We start from the raw sequence: 19765 nt of genomic DNA, 5'->3' as shown, positions 1-19765 counted from the left end.
AGGTTGGGTTTTCTGAACACTCCTCCAGCAGCTTCCTCTTTTGCGTGGAGACGGTCCTGTGATCGATCACATGTGACTTGTACCGTGTGTGTGTGTGAGGGACCGCTGTCCCAGCCATATCCCTGGGTGTCACATGATCTTCCTTTCCCTGGTCTCCCTGTGAAGATTGTTAATAACATAAGACGGAGGCACAGGCGCCCATGATGTCTCAGTTCTCCTGGCTCTCTGCCTGGCAGGGTGCCAGGTATCTACCAGAAGTCTTAAGGAACCTTTAACTCAGCAGAGGAATGGTACGGAGACTTGAGGGAACTAGAGAATGTTCTACTGAAAGTCTTACTGCCAATGAATGATGGCTGGGGGTGCCCCAGGAAGCAGAGCCTCTCAGTGATGCAGGTCACTGAAGCATCAGTATTTAACTGGCTTCTACTGCCTTCTCGGTGCTATACTAAGTGCTATGAGCAGAAGCTAACAAATAGCTTCTGTTTTATGTCTGGGGTGTAAGCGCCACGAAGGCAGGGATGCTCCCCGGCTTTGTCACTGGTATATCCCCAGCACTTAGCGTGTGCTTCCTGGCACAAAGTGGTTGCTCAGTAAATATTCTCTGAAGGAATGAGGGAATGAACTCACCCGATGCTCACCTCCTCCAGTTCTAGCTTATTTTTGCCAGGAGAGTAACATGGTCATTTAAGCTGTCCTCTTTTCCCACTCAGGTTGGTTCAAACTTCTTTGCAGACTTTCTCCCACTTCCTTCAACTATCATTGCCAAGCTCAAAAATCGGACTCTCAGATTTTGTGGTCAGCAGATCTAAAAAGAAAAAAGAAAAAAAAAAAAGAAGAACCCAGAAGTAAATTGTTGACCTCATAGAGTGCTGGGGAAGGACCAGGTTGAAAATGGGGTCTCAAAGTCACAGACTTGAACCCAGGCAACCTTAGTTCCGTGTCTCAACCACAGACAAGACCCCTAACCCGGGTCAGTTGAGCTAGTGGAAACCAGGAGCATGGGGGCCAAGCTTACATGTGTATTATCATGACTGTCCAGGCGTGTGTCTGGTGGACGGTGAATGAGCCGCCTTTCTGCACAGCAGCACACGAAGGCCATTAGTCTTGTGGCCAATGGAGTAATAATCCACATTTTATTTTTTGAGATTGAGAGCGTTCTGCTTCCCAGATACTCCCAGGTGACTTTGCACCATGTGGAACATCTTGGTCTCCTTGGCGGGAATCCTCTGCCCTGCCACATCAAACACCTTAGTTCTGGCGTGTGTGTTCTGACCTGGATTCTTCTCTCTTCGTCCCATACCTTTTGCAGTCATCAACGCCCTCTCGCAGAGGTATTTTCTTCAAGCCAACGACCAGAAAGATCTGAAGGACTGGGTGGAAGCCTTGAACCAAGCCAGCAAAATCACCGTACGTATGATCCTTCTCCTTTCCGGTGAGAGTCTTTCTGCAGTCGGCGCGTTTCGGGTGGGGAGTGGCCCAGATGGCGACGGGGACTTTCTCAGGACCCGTTCCAGACCAGTTCCCCTACCTCTTCGTACACCTTGGCCGACTAGCCGCAAGTTGAACTGAGAGCCTGAGTCTGAATCAGGTTCGACGGGAAGTTTATGGGGTGTCCCTGCTGTGCTTCCTGGGAGGGCTCCCAGGCGGTCGTGGTTTAGGTCATTCTGGGATGCTGATTCAGAATGTGGTGGGATTGGAAAATGGAGTGCTGACTCTGAGAAACAGATTAGAGGAAACTCACATGAGGGGGGAAGTCGGAACTTTTTCCTGGCTTGGGGGAGACTCTTCTGACTTTAAGAGGCCACCTGGGGACTAGCCCAGGCCGTCCATTGACCTGTCCTGGGAAATCCTAGCATTTATAAACACCAGCTTGCTGGCTGTTCTATGAGGACTCTTGTTTTCCTTGACTTGGCTAACGAAGAACTCCTTTCTTCTTCCTTAGAAATACAGAAAAAGAAAGGGAGATGGGTAGGAATAAGGAGAGGGGAAAACTGTTTCAGGGAAAAAAACTAGACCTTTAACCGATAATATAGGCCAACTTCTGGCATGTAAGCCACACTTTGCTGAAAAGCTTGATTTTCTTGATTTTCTGATATCTTCAGAAGTGCTAGCATTCTAGTGACTTCCAGTAAAAATCAGTATGTACTGGGGCAGATTATTCTCCCCAGTACCTCAGGGTTCCCGTGAATAATTTCATAGAAGAAACCTGTACACTTATCCAGCACTTGTGATGCTGCCTCTGAGCAGAGTACAATTCAGTCATCGATGTGGTTTTGCTTGTTGGCTCGTTTTTCTGATAAACCTTGGTAAGGCAGTGAAAAGAGAGGGGAATGGTGGGGGTCTGTGAAGGGGGGTAGCTGCTAACTCAGGCACGTCTGCTACCCACACGCTTGTGTGTGTCTGCAGAATGCTGACTTTATTAAAGGTTTTCTTTGTTCATGTTGGAGTCTTCACCTTTCTGGGTCTTCCACACTGGGGGGAGTTTCTTTCAGTGTCTAATACTTTCTTCTCATTCAGTGTTATCTCTCTCTATTTTTTTTTAAGTTTTTTTTGATGTGGATGATTTTTAAAAGTCTTTATTGAATTTGTTACAGTATTGCTCCTGTTTTATGTTTTGGTTCTTTGGTTGCAAGGCATGTGGGATCTTAGCTTGGGAAGCTGAGACCCAGTCGTACCCCCTGCATTGGAAGGTGAGATCTTAAGCACTGGACCACCAGGGAAGACCCCAGGGTGTCCTCTCTTGGGCCTGCCTGCTGAACTGGACTACACAGACTGGGAGGCAGCGGGGGCCTCTTTGTCCTGCTTTTGTGCCTTGAGCGTGGAGTTGCTCCAAGCGGCTAGTTCCATGCCCTCTTTCTGCCTGCTGGGATGGCCCAGCCTCTGCAGGGGCTCCATAACCTCTAGGGTCCCCCTGACTTTCCTATGCTCTGTTTATACCTCTCTTCACTCCTCCTGCCAAAGATCCTGTGGGACAGAAGGAAGAGGAGGGGAACCTGACTTCCTCATTACAGGCAAATTTCTCTTAGTGCACCTCGTGTGCAAAGTGAAGCATCTTGGGGACAGGGGATGCAGAGATGAAAGATACAGACCATGTATCCAGTGGGGCTTTCTCACCGGCCACACTGTTCACCCTTCTCATCACTCCTGTGAGGCGGCTGCTTTCACTGCCATTTTTATGATGAGGAAAACAGAAATCAGAGTCTTGCCCTAAGGCTGCTAAGTCGCTTCAGTCGTGTCCGACTCTGTGCGACCTCAAAGACGGCAGCCCACCAGGCTCCCCCGTCCCTGAGATTCCCCAGGCAAGAACACTGGAGTGGGTTTCCATTTTCTTCTCCAATGCATGAAAGTGAAAAGTGAAAGTGAAGTCGTTCAGTCGTGTCCTACTCTTCACGACCCCATGGACTGCAGCCTTCCAGGCTCCTCTGTCCATGGGATTTTCTAGGCAAGAGTACTGGAGTAGGTTGCCATTGCCCTAAGTCTGGAGTTTGCTAAATGACAGAGCTGAGATTCAAGCCTAGGACCTTCTGACTTCTGAGACCTGGAAGGGTTTATAAAAATACGAAAAACAAGCAGCAGATGTAAAAGAAGTTAGATGACATACCACTTTCACATTCATGGCTTCTTGTTAGCCTCATGAAAACCTCAAGTAGGGAGGGCAGGAGTGATCATCTGGTTTATAAATGAGGCAGTGGAAATGCCTGGAGATCAGAGTGACCCACCCAGGTTCAGGAGCCAGTAACCACAGATCACTGGTCATTGAGTGCTAGGTCACTGAGTCCTTATGATTGAAGATAATGGTCAGCATATGGTATTCAGCCAAAAGTGCAGACGCCAAGGGGGAAGGGGGTGGAGTGAATTGGGAGACTGGGATTGACATATGTATACTACCATGTATAAAATAGATAACTAATGAGAACCTACTGTATAGCACAGGGGGCTCTATTCGGTGCCCTGCGGTGACCTAAATAGGGAGGAAATGCAATAAAGAGGAGATATCTGTGTACAGATAGCTCACTCACTTTGCTGTACAGCAGAAACTAACACAACATTGTAAAGCAACCATATACCCCAATAAACATTTTTTAAAAAATAAAGAATTGGGTTTGCTCAGAGTAGTAGTATGCCTGTATTAATTTCCTAAGGGCTGCTGCGAAAGGTGGATGGCTTAGAGTAACAGAAATGTATTCTCCCACAGTCCTGAGAAGCCTGACATCAGGGTGTCGGCAAGGCCCTCCATGTACCCGTTGAAGGCTCAAGGGGAGAATACTTCCCTGCCCTTTCTAGCCCTCAGAGGCTTCCCTGGTTTGTCCTGCATCCCTCCACTTCTGCCTCCGTCACTGTGGGGCCTGCGTGTCTGTATGGTCCCTCCTCTTAGGAAGACGTGAGTCATTGCACTTAAGTGAAGTGAAGTCGCTCAGTCGTGTCCGACTCTTTGTGACCCCATGGACTGTAGCCCACCAGGCTCCTCCATCCATGGAATTTTCTAGGCAAGAGTACTGGAGTGGATTGCCATTTTCTTCTCCAGGGGATCTTCCCGACCCTTTGTACTTAGGAGGCACCCTAAGCCAGCATCAGTTCAGTTCAGTTGCTCAGTTGCGTCCGCCTCTGCGACCCCATGGACTGCAGCACGCCAGGCCTCCCTGTCCATCACCAACTCCCAGAGTTCACTCAAACTCATGTCCATTGAGTTGGTGATGCCATCCAACCATCTCATCCTCTGTTGTCCCCTTCTCCTCCCACCCTCAATCTTTCCCAGCATCAGGGGCTTTTCAAATGAGTCAGCTCATAGGGAGACATTATTCAACTCACTACATTTTTTTGAAAGGGTTAAAAACTGGACAGTGAAATTATAGCATACCTTCCCCTATCACAGTTAGACTATTCCTCATAGTCTTGCCCTGCCTGTGGGAAGAGAGTCCTTGCAAATTTCATTTCCTGTTGCAAATGGAACCCTGTGGATCTCCTCCATCAGGGCTCCCTTCACCAGAGAGGGGAAGGGATGGTGGAAGAGGGGCCTGTTTCACTGGGATCTTGGGAGACAGACAAGCCAAGAGGATGTCCTTGTTTTCAAGACCTGGTACATGGTTATTGGTGAGTTTGTTCTCTGCAGGCTGATTCACTGTAAGGAAGTGTAAGCTGTTTTGGAGAGCCAGGCAATTGGTCAGAGGGAGCCGATGATGCAGGGGTGTGAGCAGTGATAACCAGCAGTTCTCTGGGTGGGCTGACGGGTCGAGAGGCAACACGACAACCAAGCTGCCAGGGGTCCTTTCCCGGCCGTCGTGAACTCTGAAAGGCTACTCCCCTCCTCCTTAGCTGGGTTTCAGGAATTCACTGGTAGTGGTTTTTAGCAGTGGCGATGACTTTTAACGAGCTTTTGTTTACCTCATCTGTGAAATAGAGAAAGAGATGCCTGGCTGGTAAAGTAGCCTGAGATGAGTAGTAATGCAGAAAGAGAGGAGTACTTCCTCCGCCTGGCACTGAGTAGAGGCCCAAAGCAACTGTTGTCTCAGAAGGAAAGGAGGGAGGGGGTTTCTGGCCTCATCTGGAGAGGTGGTGGGCAGAGGTCACCCTTCTTCCTGTCCTCTTTCTGGGGCCCCAGTTTTTGATCACGATGGTCTTACTCCTTTGAATTAGATGCATAGGGGTGTGGTCCTTCATTCCCATCCTTAGCAGGCAGAGTTAGTTCTCCTATGGTTCTCCTATGACCCTGAGCTGTGAACTCCCCCCACCCCACTTCCTGGCTTACAGTAGTTTTTGAAAATTAATTAGGCTGCTCCAGGTCATGTATGGATGTGAGAGTTGGACTATAAAGAAAGCTGAGCGCTGAAAAATTGATGCTTTTGAACTGTGGTGTTGGAGAGGATGCTTGAGAGTCCTTTGGACTGCAAGGAGAGCCAACCAGTCCATCCTAAAGGAGATCAGTCCTGAGTATTCACTGGAAGGACTGATGATGAAGCTGAAACTCCAATACTTTGGCCATGTGATGCGAAGAACTGACTCATTGGAAAAGACTCTGGTGCTGGGAAAGATTGAAGGCAGGAGGAGAAGAGGATGACAGGATGAGATGGTTGGATGGCATCACCGACTCAATGGACATGAATTTTAGTAAACTCTGGGAGTTGGTGATGGACAGGGAGGCCTGGCATGCTTCAGTCCATGGGATCGCAAAGAGTCGGACCCGACTGAGCGACTGAACTGACTGATATCTTAGTTGCAGCATGTGGGATCTAGTTTCCTGACCAGGGATTGAATCCAGGCCCCCTGTATTGGGAGTGTGGAATCTTAGCACCAGTGAGGTCTTGCAATAGTGTTTTTGTTTTTCTTTTTTAAACTTTTTTTTTTAACAGTTTTAAAAGGTTACTTTCCATTTAAATGATTACAAAATATTGGCTATATTTTCCATGTTGTATAATATATCCTTGAGCTGTGAGCTCTTGAAAGATCTAGATTCTTAGGTCCTTCTAGCTTCCAAGGCTGTAGAAGAAGTGAAACAGGATGTTAGGTTTTCTTTTGGGGTCTGCAGTTACTTTCCTGGCAGACTCACATGGGGTCTTGGGGCCTTGTGAAGGACAGGCTTTGTGGTGTGGTGGGGACTGAACCAGCAGAGTTCAGGGACTTGGTCTCTGCTTAGATGTTAATATTAATCATGGCTTTGGGCAAATGATTGGACTGCTCAGGGCCTCTCTGGTGATGAAAGATTTTCCTATAAATGAGAAATGGACAAGGAGGAAGAAAAGTGGCAACATGAATGAGGATAAATGACCTCAGGTTGGGAGGATGGTCAGGACTGGGACAAACTGAGGAATCTGTTCCCCATCCAAAGATTGAACTGCTGCTTTGCTGGAAAACAAGATTGTTTTGTATGAAATATTTCAGATTTTAATTGCAGGTTGAAAAACATACTGGATAGGACAGACGAGACACAGTCGGGGCAAGTCTGCCTTTGGACCACCAGTGTGCAACCTGTGGTCTCAAACGTGCCCTAAAAATTCTGTGACTCTCTGATCAGCTGGAGAGGATCAAAGATAAATCATTTTGCAGGAGGGCGATATTTGTAAGTGCTAGTACCATTAATAAAAAGTTATTAAACCCCTGTGGTCCAGTGGTTAAGAGTCCACCTGCCAATGCAGGAGATACAGGTTTGATCCCTGGTCCTGGAAGATCCCACGTGCCACAGGGCAGCTAAGCCAGTGCGTCACAATTACTGAGCCCAAGCGCTGTAGCTTTTGAACCCGCATATTGCAAATACTGAAGCCCACACACCTAGATCCCAAGCTTTGCAACACGAGAAGCCACCGCAGTTAAAAGCCCAAGCACCATAAGGAAGCATAGGCCTGGCTCACTGCAACTAGAGAAAGCCTGTGCAACAGTGAAGACTCAGAACGGCTGAAAAAATATAAATTAATTAATTTTAAAAGAGTTTACGTAGAATATCTTAATTAAAAACTTTTGTATTTTTATTCATATTTTAAGTGTTTGAATTTATATCCTCTCATCGTTTGATGACCATGATAACTCTATGACTGTGTCACTCATTTAGTGACAGGTCAGAGGTTACACCCCAAGCCCTGGGACATGCTCCCCAAGTCCTGTACCATACGCCACAGGCGTCTCACCTACTGCCGAGCATCCTTTCTCCCGTCTTTATGTTCCTGGCTCCTTTTCATCCTCCAGGGCACTGTTTGAGCATCTCTTTCCCCTGGAGACTTACACCAACCGTGCCCACAAGGCCAACCAGTCCCCTCCAGTAGTTGCCCTGCTGTCAGTCTCAGCTCCTGTTTATTGTCTTCAAGGCACTCACCAGGATTTGTAATTATTCTGATTGTTAGTCTTGCTGTATGTTTGCGATCAGTCTCCCTGATCAGCATGGACGTGAAGTGTGTCTGTGTTTGCTGGTTTATCTTTGGTCTCTAGCCAGGCAGGGGCTGACTCACTCAGAGTAGGTGCTCAGCGCATTTGTTGAGTAAGTGTGTGCCTGTGTGTGTGTGTGTGTGTGGTGGGAGTGGTTTGCTGAATTCCTCATATCCAGGTTTGGATGGATGGAAGGACATGGGGGGAAGGGGTATCTTACCAGAACTTGGCACATTAACTTTCTTCTTCCTCCCTCCGTCCTTGGTCACCTCCCTGCTTTCTCTGGGCTTTCCTCCCCAGTTAACCACACTCATTCTTCACAGGTACCCAAAGCTGGGAACCTGCCCCTGACGACCGAAGTTCTCAAGAGCTTAGCAACTCCTCTGGCCTTAGAGAAGAAGCCACAGGTGGCCTACAAGACAGAAATCATCGGAGGGGTGGTGGTACACACGCCCATCAACCAGGTGCTGGGGCCTGGGGCTGCCAGGCTGGGGCACGGGGGGTCCGGGGGTGTCCATGGTGTGTCAGTGACATGACAGGAGGGCAGGACCAAGGAAAGGGCAGGGGTGGGGGAGCCCGTGTATGTGGGGTGATGGAGAATACAGACAGTGCAGAGACGAGGCCGCTGCATCTGAAGCTCTGTGGCCAGGATGGCTCTGCATCACCCATTGGGACTGGCACCTGTGAAGCCTGTGGGAAGCGGGGCCGAGGGTGGCTGGCAACAAGCTCACTGTGCCTCTGCCTCGTCTGGTTTGCTTTGGCAGCCCTTCCCTTTCTCTTGGGTCTGCCCGCCCTCCCCAGCCTTGCTCTGTGAAAGCACCCTGTACAGTGCCTGCCCAAGGCAAAAGTTTACTTTCTGGTTTATTTCTTATTTGACTGCCCTTGTGGGCCAAGAGGAAGAGGTGACTGGCCAGGGCTGGTGGGGAAGGCAGGTGGGGCCCTGTCAAGAGCAGAGAGGCGCTAACTCTGCCGTCCCCGTTTCCATGTAGAACGGCGGGGATGGGCAGGAAGTGGGTGAGCCCGGCTCCCACGCCATCCTTCGGAGGTCTCAGAGTTACATCCCCACGACCGGCTGCCGGGGTCCCACCGGGCCGCCCCTCATCAAAAGCGGCTACTGTGTGAAGCAAGGGAACGTGGTGAGTGTCCGCGAGGGGAACTGAAGGGGGTTCTGGGGATCCCCGGAGCCAGTGGGTGTGGGCGAGCCCGAGGGGAGGGCAGATTGCTGGGAGGAGGGTGGAGCCGGCCACGCCCACACCGGCCGATTCCTGGAGGGGCTCAAAGGAAATGAGCGCACTGCTGCCCGAGGTGCTCCCAGGCGTTTCCGCAGAGGAAGAAGTCCTTGGCTCCTCATCTCGGTCCCCCAAGCTGGGAGCCTGGCCTTTGCCGTCCCCAGGAGCTTAGGACCAGAATGCACCCCCCGGGACCTCTTCTAACATTCTGCTCTCTACCCTCTATTGCAGCGCAAGAGCTGGAAGCGGCGCTTCTTTGCGCTGGATGACTTTACCATCTGCTACTTCAAGTGTGAGCAGGTTTGTCGTGGCTCTGGGGCCCTCAGGAGACCGAGGGGGTCTCACACACAGGTGTGTGTGTGTGTGTGTGTGTGTGTGTGTACACGCGCGCATGTGTGTGAACAGAGATGTGGGCACACAGACTCATCTGTGTGCTGGGAGTGTGAGGCATCTTAGCTCCGTCCACCTGGTGTGGGCAGCTTTGCCATGATATTAAAGTGGCCTTAACGAACTCCCTCCCTGTGTGTGCTGAGACCCGCAGAGCATCTTAGATTTTTTTTTTTTTCCTCCTCTCTTGATTGTTTCGGGACCTTGTCTTGTTTGCAACTTGGTTTCAGCCAGTCATGTCTGATGATAATGGCTGGCTGGTCCCAGCGTGGCCTTGAGCAGACAGCCTCGTTCACTCTGTCTCCCCGTTTCCTCCCCCAGGACCGAGAACCACTTCGTACCATATTCCTCAAGGATGTTCTCAAGACCCACGAGTGTCTGGTCAAGTCTGGGTAATTGTCTCTGCTTCTTCTTCTCTGGTCAGAACCCCGTGTGCCATCTTAGCTCTCCTGTTACTACCTGTCTGAGGCTCTGTTCCAGAGCCTTCCTTTAAGAGCAGGAGGACTTTGTCTCCCTGACATCTGTGGCTGCCTGTTTCCATCCGAGCGGTCACAGCTGCAAGATGGTGCGCTGGGCCAACCTGCCCACTTTCCAGCCCTTTACTCTCACTGCTCAGATGAGCCTATGTAACAGTGTTCTTATGGGGGAAAAGAAAGAATATGGAACAGAGGAGAGAGAGGTCCTTCTCAGGTGTCGGATGCTCGTTGCCCAGGAGGACTGACCCTCGGGGGAGGGGGGCATTGTACCCTTAGTCAGTCATTTTTTAGCACATTTGCTCAGAGCCCTGTTTGTGCCAGTGCCTCTGACCTGAATTGTTATGCCTTTTCTCTTCTCTTCCTTTTGACAAAATCCTTGATACCTGCTTAAAAAAAATTTTTTTTATTTATTTTTGGCCGTGCTGGGTCTTTATTGCTGTGTGGGCTTTTGTCTAGTCGTGGCCAGCACAGGCTACTCTGTAGTTGTGGTGCACACACAGGCTTTTCATTCTGGTGGCTTCTGTTGTTGTGGAGCATAGGCTGTAGCACATGCAGGCTTCAGGAATTAGGCTCGTGGGCTCAGTAGTTCTGGTTCCTGGGCTCCAGAGCACAGGCTCAATCATTATGGCTTAGTTGCTCCATGGCATGTGGGATCTTTCCAGATCAGGGGTTGTCTCCTGCATTGGCAGGCGGATTCTTTACCACTGAGCCACCAGGGAGATCCCCTGATGTCTTCATAACATAGGGCTGATTCACGGCAATGCTGTCGGGCAGGAAGAAGAAGGAAATGGTTACCTTTCCAGGGCCACAGAGGGCAGGATGAATTTCGGACCTGGGGCCCATTCAATGGCTCTCCCATATCCGGCACCCATACCGGTGCCCTTGGAGCCAAGCTTTAGAGACCCAGGGGCATCTGGGCTCCTGGCGGTCCTCGCTCGGCCCTCCGTCAGCAGTCTGCAGGGGTAGTTTGCCGTGTCTCCCTCCCACGGACTGTGCGTGCAGAGCCGGTGTCACCAGGGGAGCTGTTGACGGCAGGCTGACTGTTCTCACATGAAGGCGTGGGAGGGTCTTGCATGAAAGCGAGGTGAGCTGTGGCCCACGGAAGTGGGGACTGTCGTGAGCCTTGCAAACAGCAGTTGCAGAGTTTAGAAGATAAGGAAAGTTCCCACCGACAGATTATCATTTGTGAGAGCAGCTACAGATGGAAGTTCCAGAAGTGTGGCTCCGGAGCTGACCATGGCTGGAGGAGAGATGGGACTTGTTCCCGACCCTGGAGGCCTATGCAGGTCAACAGGTGGGCTCGGGTGGCTTAGAGAACCCAGATAATGTTCAGTCCTGAGAGCGCTTCACACTTCACCTGAGACGCTGACCGGCAGAGTCAGACTGAACTGTGGGAAAGAGAACTGAGAGACAGGCAGATCCCCGGGGAAGGAAGCTCCCAGACTCTGCAGGTTCCAGGCCTGTGAGACTAGGCTTCTCCCCAGCCCAGTCAAGGGGGTTCTGGGCACCTGGATAGTCAGTTAATGTTTGTTGAATTGAATTGAATTAAAAGGCTTCATAGGAGAAGGAAATGGCAACCCACTCCAGTATACTTGCCTGGAGAATCCCAGAGGAGCCTGGTGGGCTACAGTCCATGGGGTTGCAAAGAGTCGGACACGACTGAAGCAACTGAGCACAAAAGGTTTCATACAGCCTGAGAAATGAGAAATGGATGCAAAAAGGGTGGGGATTTCCTCCCAGTTTTGCTTTTTCCTCCCCAGCAGTTGATTACAGGACTGTATGTACGTGCATTAATAGTCTGAAAGGTTAAACCGCTTTAGCCAGGAGGAAGTGCCATCTCCTCTCAGATACTCAGAAAGGGACTACAATAGCTAATGACATGCATTTCAGATGAGCACCGTGTGACTTTCTCGTTGTACCAGATACCGCATATAACTTGTAACTGATCTTTGTGGTGATAAGCTTGCTAGAGACGGGCTTCTGATTTCCATTGTACAGCTGGAGTGCAAAGGCTCACAAAGTTTTAAACATATTCCTGAAATACCATTTCCCAGTGGAGTCAGGATCAGGCCCTAAGTCTATCTGACCCCCCCACCCCCACCCCATAGCTGTCCCCTCTCCTGGGGGTCTTTAATCTCATGCTTCTCTTTTGCCCACATGCCCCTGTCACTGGCCACGCATCTGTCATTTCCTTTGAGGCCCTGATTCCTAAAGCCAGCCCTGTGATCAGTCCTGTCTTTTCTTTCTTACATTAAAAAAAAAAAAATTTTGGCCGTGCTGCTCGGCATGTGGGATCTTAGCTCCCGGACCAGGGATGGAATCCATATGCCCTGTAGAGTAAGTGCAGTCTTAACTGCTGGACCGCCAGGGATGTCTGCTGCAGTTAGTCCTTTCTTGGAATCATTCTAACTCTTGGCATGTAACACACACTTCAGTGTCTGACTCTATAGTTTTACTTTTTAATGTTCTTTTATAGGGAAGGAGGTGAATCTCCTGCTCCTGTATGTTCCCCAAGAGACTGGATACACCAGGCAGGCATTTCACCCTGGAAATCATTTCGGCCATTTGGAGGCTTGTGGCTAAGCATCAGCTACTTCTAGCCTTCTTCCTTGCAGAAGTCAGAGCCCTCTTACAAACCTCACCCCCAGTTTGAAGCATCTTTAAATGGTCCACACTCTCCTTCCCTTTCTCCTGTTTTGCATCTAGCCCCCTTCTGAGAGCAGGGATTTGGTGAAGTGGATATGGTTGCTGTGCGGATGGAGAAAGGCTTTGGAAATGAGAGATTTGGGTCCCTTAGGAGAGGCCTGGTGGTGGAGTAATTAAGAGTGTAGACTCTGGAATCAGACCCGGATTCATATCCTGACTCTGCCGTTTACTTACTTCGGTGCCGTGGACCAGTCACAGAACCTCTTTGAGCCCGGGTTTCCCCAGCGGGGAAAGTCTTACTGCCTCATTGAATGGTGGTGAAGATTGGATGAAATAGCGCATCTCAAAACACAAAGACAGGGATTTCCATGTGGTTCAGTGGTTAAGACTCTGTACCACCAATGCAGGGGGCATGAGTTTGATCCTGGTTGGGGAACTAAGGTCCCACATGCCATATGGCTCGGCCAAAAGATTTTTTAAAAAGCGCAAATAACAGATTGGTGGTTAACAGAGGTGGATGGTTGGGGGTAACCAAAATGGGTGGAGGGAGTTGAGTGGTACAAACCTCCAGTTATAAAATAAATAAGTCCTGGGGATGGAGTGTATAGCATGGTGACTATGGTTAAGGGCACTGTATTTGAAAGTTGCTAAAAGAGTTGATCTTAAAAGTTATCATCTTATCACAAGAAAACAAATTGTAACTATGTAGCGTGGTGAGTGTTGCCTAGACAGTGATCATTTGCTGCTGCTGCTAAGTCGCTTCAGTCGCGTCCGACTCTGTGCGACCCCAAAGACGGCAGCCCACCAAGCTCCCCCGTCCCTGGGATTCTCCAGGCAAGAACACTGGAGTGGGTTGCCATTTCTTTCTCCAGTGCATGAAAGTGAAAAGTGAAAGTGAAGTTGCTCTGTCGTGCCCGACTCTTAGCAACCCCATGGACTCCAGGCTCCTCCGTCCATGGGATTTTCCAGGCAAGAGTACTGGAGTGGGGTACCATTGCCTTCTCTGTGATCATTTGCAGTATATCCAAATATTGAATCATGTTGTACACTGGAAACAAATTTACTGTTTTTTTTTTTTATGAATATGCTGTTGTATGTCTGTTATCTCTCTATAATACATACAAATAAACATATGTATATAATATATATATTTAATGTAGATATAATGGATATTAACAGCTTGTGTATTTACATGGGTGTGTTTATATCTAGTAAGACTTTCATTACTTGACCCTAAAATAAAACCCCTCAAAATGGTACCTCTCACAAAGCACTTGATACATCTTGGCCACTAAAGAAATACAACTGTAGGCCATGTCGGGTGTGGTGCATATGAAGCAAGAGGTCTTAGAAGCAAAGGAGCTGTGTCTTGTGCGAACTGATGGTGGTGTGTATTGGGGAGGGGGTGTCCATGGGGATGGTTAAACCACTGGAGATCCTCCAGGGAGGGAAGCTGAAGGAAACACGGCAATGCTTTCTGAGGCAGGGGCTGCAGGAGGAAGGGCCTGTGAACCCCCTTTTTACCGTAGGCGGCACAGGTACCCGTCTTAGCTTGAATCAGGTCCCCGGTGGATGACCAGCATACCTGATAACGTCTTTCCCTCTCTCTGTCTAGTGATCTGCTGATGAGGGACAACCTGTTTGAAATAATAACCAGCTCCAGGACCTTCTACGTGCAGGTAAAAAGCTCCTCCCCCACCCCGAGAAATCGGGGACTTTCCTTCTCTGTGGAGAGTGTACTTGCAGGCCTACCTTTCCCTTTGCTTTCTCTTTTATTTTGTTCGAAGTTTCTCGGCAGTAAATTTAGGCCCCCAGTAGTCAGTCAGTCCGGGTCCCATTTCATTCTAAACAGGATGTTTGCCCCAAGCTTCCCAACCATAAAATAATAAGAGTGGCCCGAGCCATCTCACTGGGGACTGTGAGCTTGTACCAGCTGCTCTCGGCTCCCAGGCGCCAGCTAAGCAGAGAAAAGGAGAACTGGTCAGTGGTTTCACTTCTCCTTTGGAGGGTATTTATAAGCCCCGTCTGTGTGTGGATGGCGCTGCGTGCGGAAGGACCAAAGCACAGAGGGCCCTGTGCGGGGACCAGGTGCATAGCCAGCTGCACAGAGAAAGCCATTGTGTGGGTGCCGACCGTTCAGCTCTCAGAAGCGTCTCCCCTCCGCCCACGGCTTTGGAGTTCTCCCAGCTCCTCCTCAGATCATGGGAGCTGGAAAGGCAGATTTCCAGCCTCTAGCACGGCCTAGACTTTCAAGCCCTAGTCCCCACCCCGGCCCGCCTAGCGGTCAGTCCACAGACGGCATGTCCCCTGACTCCCCCGCCTTGTGATGATGCTGCCTTTCTAGTGCCAAGGCTGCTGTGGGATGTGTTGGTTGAAATTTGGGGCCTCCCCGCACAACGTTTCTCAGGGCTTCCTGCATGCTCCCCACTAAATGCCCTCCCTTTCACGAGGTCGCCTCTCAGCCATTTCGTGAGCAGCTGCGCCCTCCGGACGGGTCCCCCTGGCTGAGCCCAGCAGACCTGTTGACAGCCGGAGGCATCTGTGGGTTCCATTCATTCAGATGAACACCCGGGAAGAGCCCTGGAAAGTGCTGGGGCCTTTGAGCAGCCTCCGTGCTGTTCAGGGCCAAAGTCTGAGCTATAGGTACAACAAGAACTTCCAGTTCCTGGATTTGACAGATATTTGTAGATTCTTCTCAGAGTGCAGAGCATTGCCTCGACCTGGGGACCCGACGTTCAACAGAACAGATCCTGAACCAGAGAGGGAGACAGTCAAGAAAACCTGCAGTTAGAACAGTGTGATGAGGTGGGGGTCAGCGTGCTGGGGAGATGAACACAGGTGACCTCTTAGGGCAGTGTAACTATTCCCGGGTGTGCTAGTGGTAAAGAACACCCATCTGCCAATGCAGGAGACATAAGAGACAGGGGTTCGATCCCTGGGTCAGGAAGACCCCTGGAGGAGGGCATGGAAACCCACTCCAGTGTTCTTGCCTGGAGAATCCCCATGGACAGAGGAGCTTGGCAGGCTACAGTCCATAGGGGTCACAAAGAGTTGGCTCTGACTGAAGCGACTTAGCACGTGGGCAATAGTTCTGTGTGATACTGTAGTGGCAGATGTGTGAAATCGAATTTTACAGCAGAGTATTAACTTTTATATATGCAAATTAAAAAAATAATTTAGACGGTTGGGTGATCCCAGTATGGCATGCAGAATATGACCAAAGAACCTATGTGTGTTAATGAAGCAACCTCACTCATGAAGGTGGTGGTGGGGGGGCGGTAGGGGTGGGAAGAAAGTGTGAGAAGGGCTACCTTTAGAGTAAGTAGTGGTTGCTGTGGGAACTCCTAAGAAGGGTACCTCCCCTAGTCTCAGGGAATTAAGGGAAGTTTCCTGAAGGAAGATAGAGGAAAAGTGGCCCAGAGAGTTGTTCAATTGCTGTCATGTCTGACTCTCCATGACCCCATGGACTGCAGCATGCCAGGCTTCCCTGTCCTCCACTATCTCCTGGAGTCTGCTCGAGTTCCATGTCCATTGAGTCGGTGAAGGTGTCTAATCATCTCATCCTCTGTCGTCCCCTTCTCCTCCTGCCCTCAATCTTTCCCAGCATCAGGGTCTTTTCTAATGAGTTGGCTGTTCGCATCAGGTGGCCAAAGTATTGGCCCAGGGAGAGGGAACAGCAAGCAGCATATGAAAAAAAAAAGCCTAGAGGTGAAAGAGGCTCAGGTGCTGGAAAGCTGATATAGAGGGTCCTTGTTAAAAAACTGTATTTTATCCTGGGGGTTAGGCCCTTGGAGGTTAAGCTGGGGCACTGACCCAGTCAGATCTGCCTCTTAAAAATCCCATTTGCACAATGGCGTAAGTTTCAGAGCCTTGTTTTCCTCATCTGTAAAGGGGAGATGGTAGTCCTTGATCCTGGCCACTTCGACAGGGCCCTGGAGCCTGGCGATGCATGTCCTGGTTGGTGTGGTGTAGTGGCTTGGCAGTGTAGGGCACAGATAAGAAAAGCGTGAGACAGCAGCCAGCAGAGCAGTTGGGAGGCTATTGTCATGGTTTCAGTGCGGGATAAGGAAGCCTGATAGCGGATGGGTGAAGAAGAGTGGAAAAATTTGAAGAGTCCTTTCCAGGACTTTAAAGTTGATTAGATGTGGGATGAAGGGAGAGACGGGAGGTGAAGACCCTGCCCAGATGTCTGGCTGGAGCCTCAGGGCAACTGATGGCAGCCGTCACCGCGGAGGATGGACACACGGAAGGAGGGGCTGTCGAGGGCAAAGGGAAGCTTGCTCAGGTGGTTGTGGTTCCTGCAAGATGTCCAAGGTGACCTGTTAGGACAGCCCCAGATGGATGGTGCCTGACATGGTGGTGGTGCTAAGTAAACATATGCCAGGTGAACGATGATGCCAGGTAAGAGTCTAGGACAGAGCTTTGGCTGGAGATAGTGCTTGGGAAACATGAACTCAACCAAAAAGTGTTTAGAAGACACTGCATCGTTGGCAAGAGTGTCTGTACATTAACCAGAACCTTATCATCACTTCTGTCCCCCTTTTCCATCTGCTGTCACATTTCTAGGGTAAAAGAACCCTCACATGGCCCTGAATAAATAAATGAGGAACTGGGCAAATCTGGGTATAGCAGCAGACTCAGAAAGTTGGAGAAGAGTAGAGATTAAAGCTCTTTAAGAATATGTATTTATTCATTTAAAAACAACCACCGTTAACTCATTTGTGTTATCACAAGTAACATTTCATGAAAAATAACTCTGTTTCTAAAACAGAGAAGCAACAGGAGTAGCATCTTTTTTTTTTTTTTTTTTTTGTATTTTTGCAAATCTCTTTAATGGCTGGCTTATTGAAAGACAGCAGGGTTCTCAGATCTGCTTCTGCATTCAGTCTGTGGCCATATGTTGTTTTGATGGAAGAGTATGAAGAAAATCTGGCCCCGCAGAGACATGTATTTGGAAAAAGGGGATATTTTAATCTCTCTTTCAGATGACTGTGGCCAGTTTTGCTCTTTGAATGGATCATACGTGGCAGGGCTGTATCTGAAGGTGGGATTTGCTCCTGGAGAGAGGGTAGGGGTTATTAGCTGTTGGAAAGGAGGGCTGCAGAGGTTGGGAATAGAATTAAGAAGGGGCTGCCTAAAAATTCTGGGCAGTTGCAACAGAAGTAACCAGTAATATATATTGGAAGTCTCTTATTTTTTATTTTTGACTGTGGCATGAGGATCTTAGGTCCCTGACCAGGGGATTGAACCTGTGCCCCCTGCAGTGGAAACCACTGGCCCACCAAAGGAGGTTCTAGAAGCCTTTTATTGATGACCTGTTAGAATTCAGTGCTTAAAACTGTTGCATCTGTTATATGCTGATAGCAGATCCTCAATCAAAGCTCATCAGACTGCAATAAAAACCACAGTCTGCAGTGATTCATTTAATACCCTTTGTTCCTCTTGCCTCAAAAACTGCCCTCAAGGACAGAAACCCTACTTTTTCTTTTGAACCAAGCACCAGAAGCATAGCACATACTTAAGCAGACCCGTAAGAGATGAAGGTATAAGCTTGGCACTTCCCTTCCTGTTCTACTGAGTTTTCAGCCTTTTTTTTCAGTCTCAGTAATTCACCATAGGGTGGGTGGATTTCAGCTCTGGTTTTTACCTCTGGTTCATGAAACTACCTTTGTGATGTGGTTTTAAGATATTTTTGAGTTTCTGATGAAAGCTAAGCACAGGCTTTTCATAAAAGATAGATTATATGCATATACTGTAATCTTCACGTATAGTTTTGCAGGTTTCCCTGAATTTCTGTCGCCCGTGGAGTCCAGTTCTTAAAACTACTAATAGAGATTTAAACTGTGAGCTCAATAACATAATATTCTATTTCTTCTCATGTGGGATCAATATCTGCCTTTCTATTTGAAAAATATTTTAAGCACTAGAATAATGTTTATCCAGAGAAAAAGCAATATCTCAAAGGTGAGTTGAAATATAAGACAATTTTACTTTAAATGTCCAAACAAACTATAGACATAGAGAGGAGCATTTATGAATAACATTATTTATAATAGAAATAATGATCAATATCTTTTCAAGCAACCCAAGGAATCTGAGAGACTTCAAGACATATAGAAATATGTACAGAAATCCTTAGGAAGGCTGAAAAGAATACCACAGAAAACAGGTAGGCAGTGAAGACCTGGTCAGCTTCCCATCTGTAAACCATTTTATGGAGTTGATAAATAAGTATATTAAGAAAAAGTGTGTTATCTTATTTGATCCCAACAGTTTGATCCCTTTAGAATTATATGCAGTTTGAATATGAAGAAAATGAAAAAAAAAGTTGTAGGGGAGAAAGCCACAAAATATATTTATAATATTGGAATTTAAGGCTTCATTTGAGTCCCTCATATAAAAATAATAACAACAGTGATAACTAATATGAAGCCCTTTCTGTGTATCAGGCACTTTCAAACTGCTTTGGCTCAATGAGTTCATCTAATTTTTCCTAGTAGTTCTACTTGTGGAACAAGTCAGCTAGCCCTGCTGTACATAAAATGCCTTCTGGAAGAATCTTGGAGACTGTGTCCTGGTTTTCTTTTTGGACTCGGGATGGGTTTCTTTTTCTGGTTGTCCAGTAACTGGGAAAAGTCCCAGGGAAAGAGGGAGCAGGTGGATTTGCGTGAGAACGTCCTTCCACTGGGACGCCCTTGCTGCCTCTCTTTGGCCCAGTGCGCTGGGGTGTGAAACTGCTCCCCTTGTAAGTGTCCTGCACACATCGAACCAGGGAGGGTTGGTTTGGCGTGACAGGAAGGGGTAGGCGGGCAAGTTTGAGGGTTTTAAAAAAATCAGTTGTGTATTACCTTGGTGTGTAATGCAAAGAGAAAGAAACATTTTAGGGGTGGGGAGAGTGAGGGGTGTACGTGGAAACTTTTGCAGGGCCAGCCTGTGATTGCACTCACGTGTGCCCAGGCATGCACGTGCATGCTGGCAATTTGGGGTGACTCTACCCTAGGAAAGAGCAGGGAGACAAAGAGAGGGGAACAAATGTAAGTTTCTGGATGTCAGGCCTTCAGTCTTGGTCCCAACTCTGTGCCCGATACCTGATGCCACGTGCCACACTGGGTAAGGCCTCAGTAAACGTTTGCCAGGATCACTTGAGCCCGACCTGGTAACGCTGGAAGGCACTCA

General features: G+C 48.7%; 1 protein-coding gene across 3 annotated transcripts in view; it reads left to right on the top strand.

The window, feature by feature from the left end:
- Positions 1-19765, top strand: part of PLEKHA2 (pleckstrin homology domain containing A2) — a 64764-nt gene that overhangs the window by 39811 nt on the left and 5188 nt on the right. For all 3 annotated transcript variants that reach the window (XM_025278273.3, XM_025278277.3, XM_025278280.3), the window contains exons 5-10: positions 1310-1407; positions 8175-8315; positions 8841-8987; positions 9312-9380; positions 9789-9859; positions 14205-14268. In XM_025278273.3, the coding sequence (XP_025134058.1) occupies positions 1310-1407; positions 8175-8315; positions 8841-8987; positions 9312-9380; positions 9789-9859; positions 14205-14268 (590 nt within the window). The remainder of the gene's footprint in view (positions 1-1309; positions 1408-8174; positions 8316-8840; positions 8988-9311; positions 9381-9788; positions 9860-14204; positions 14269-19765) is intronic.

Source organism: Bubalus bubalis, chromosome 1 (genome assembly GCF_019923935.1).
Source record: "Bubalus bubalis isolate 160015118507 breed Murrah chromosome 1, NDDB_SH_1, whole genome shotgun sequence".
NCBI lineage: Eukaryota > Metazoa > Chordata > Mammalia > Artiodactyla > Bovidae > Bubalus > Bubalus bubalis.
This window is presented reverse-complemented; position numbering and strand designations above follow the sequence as displayed.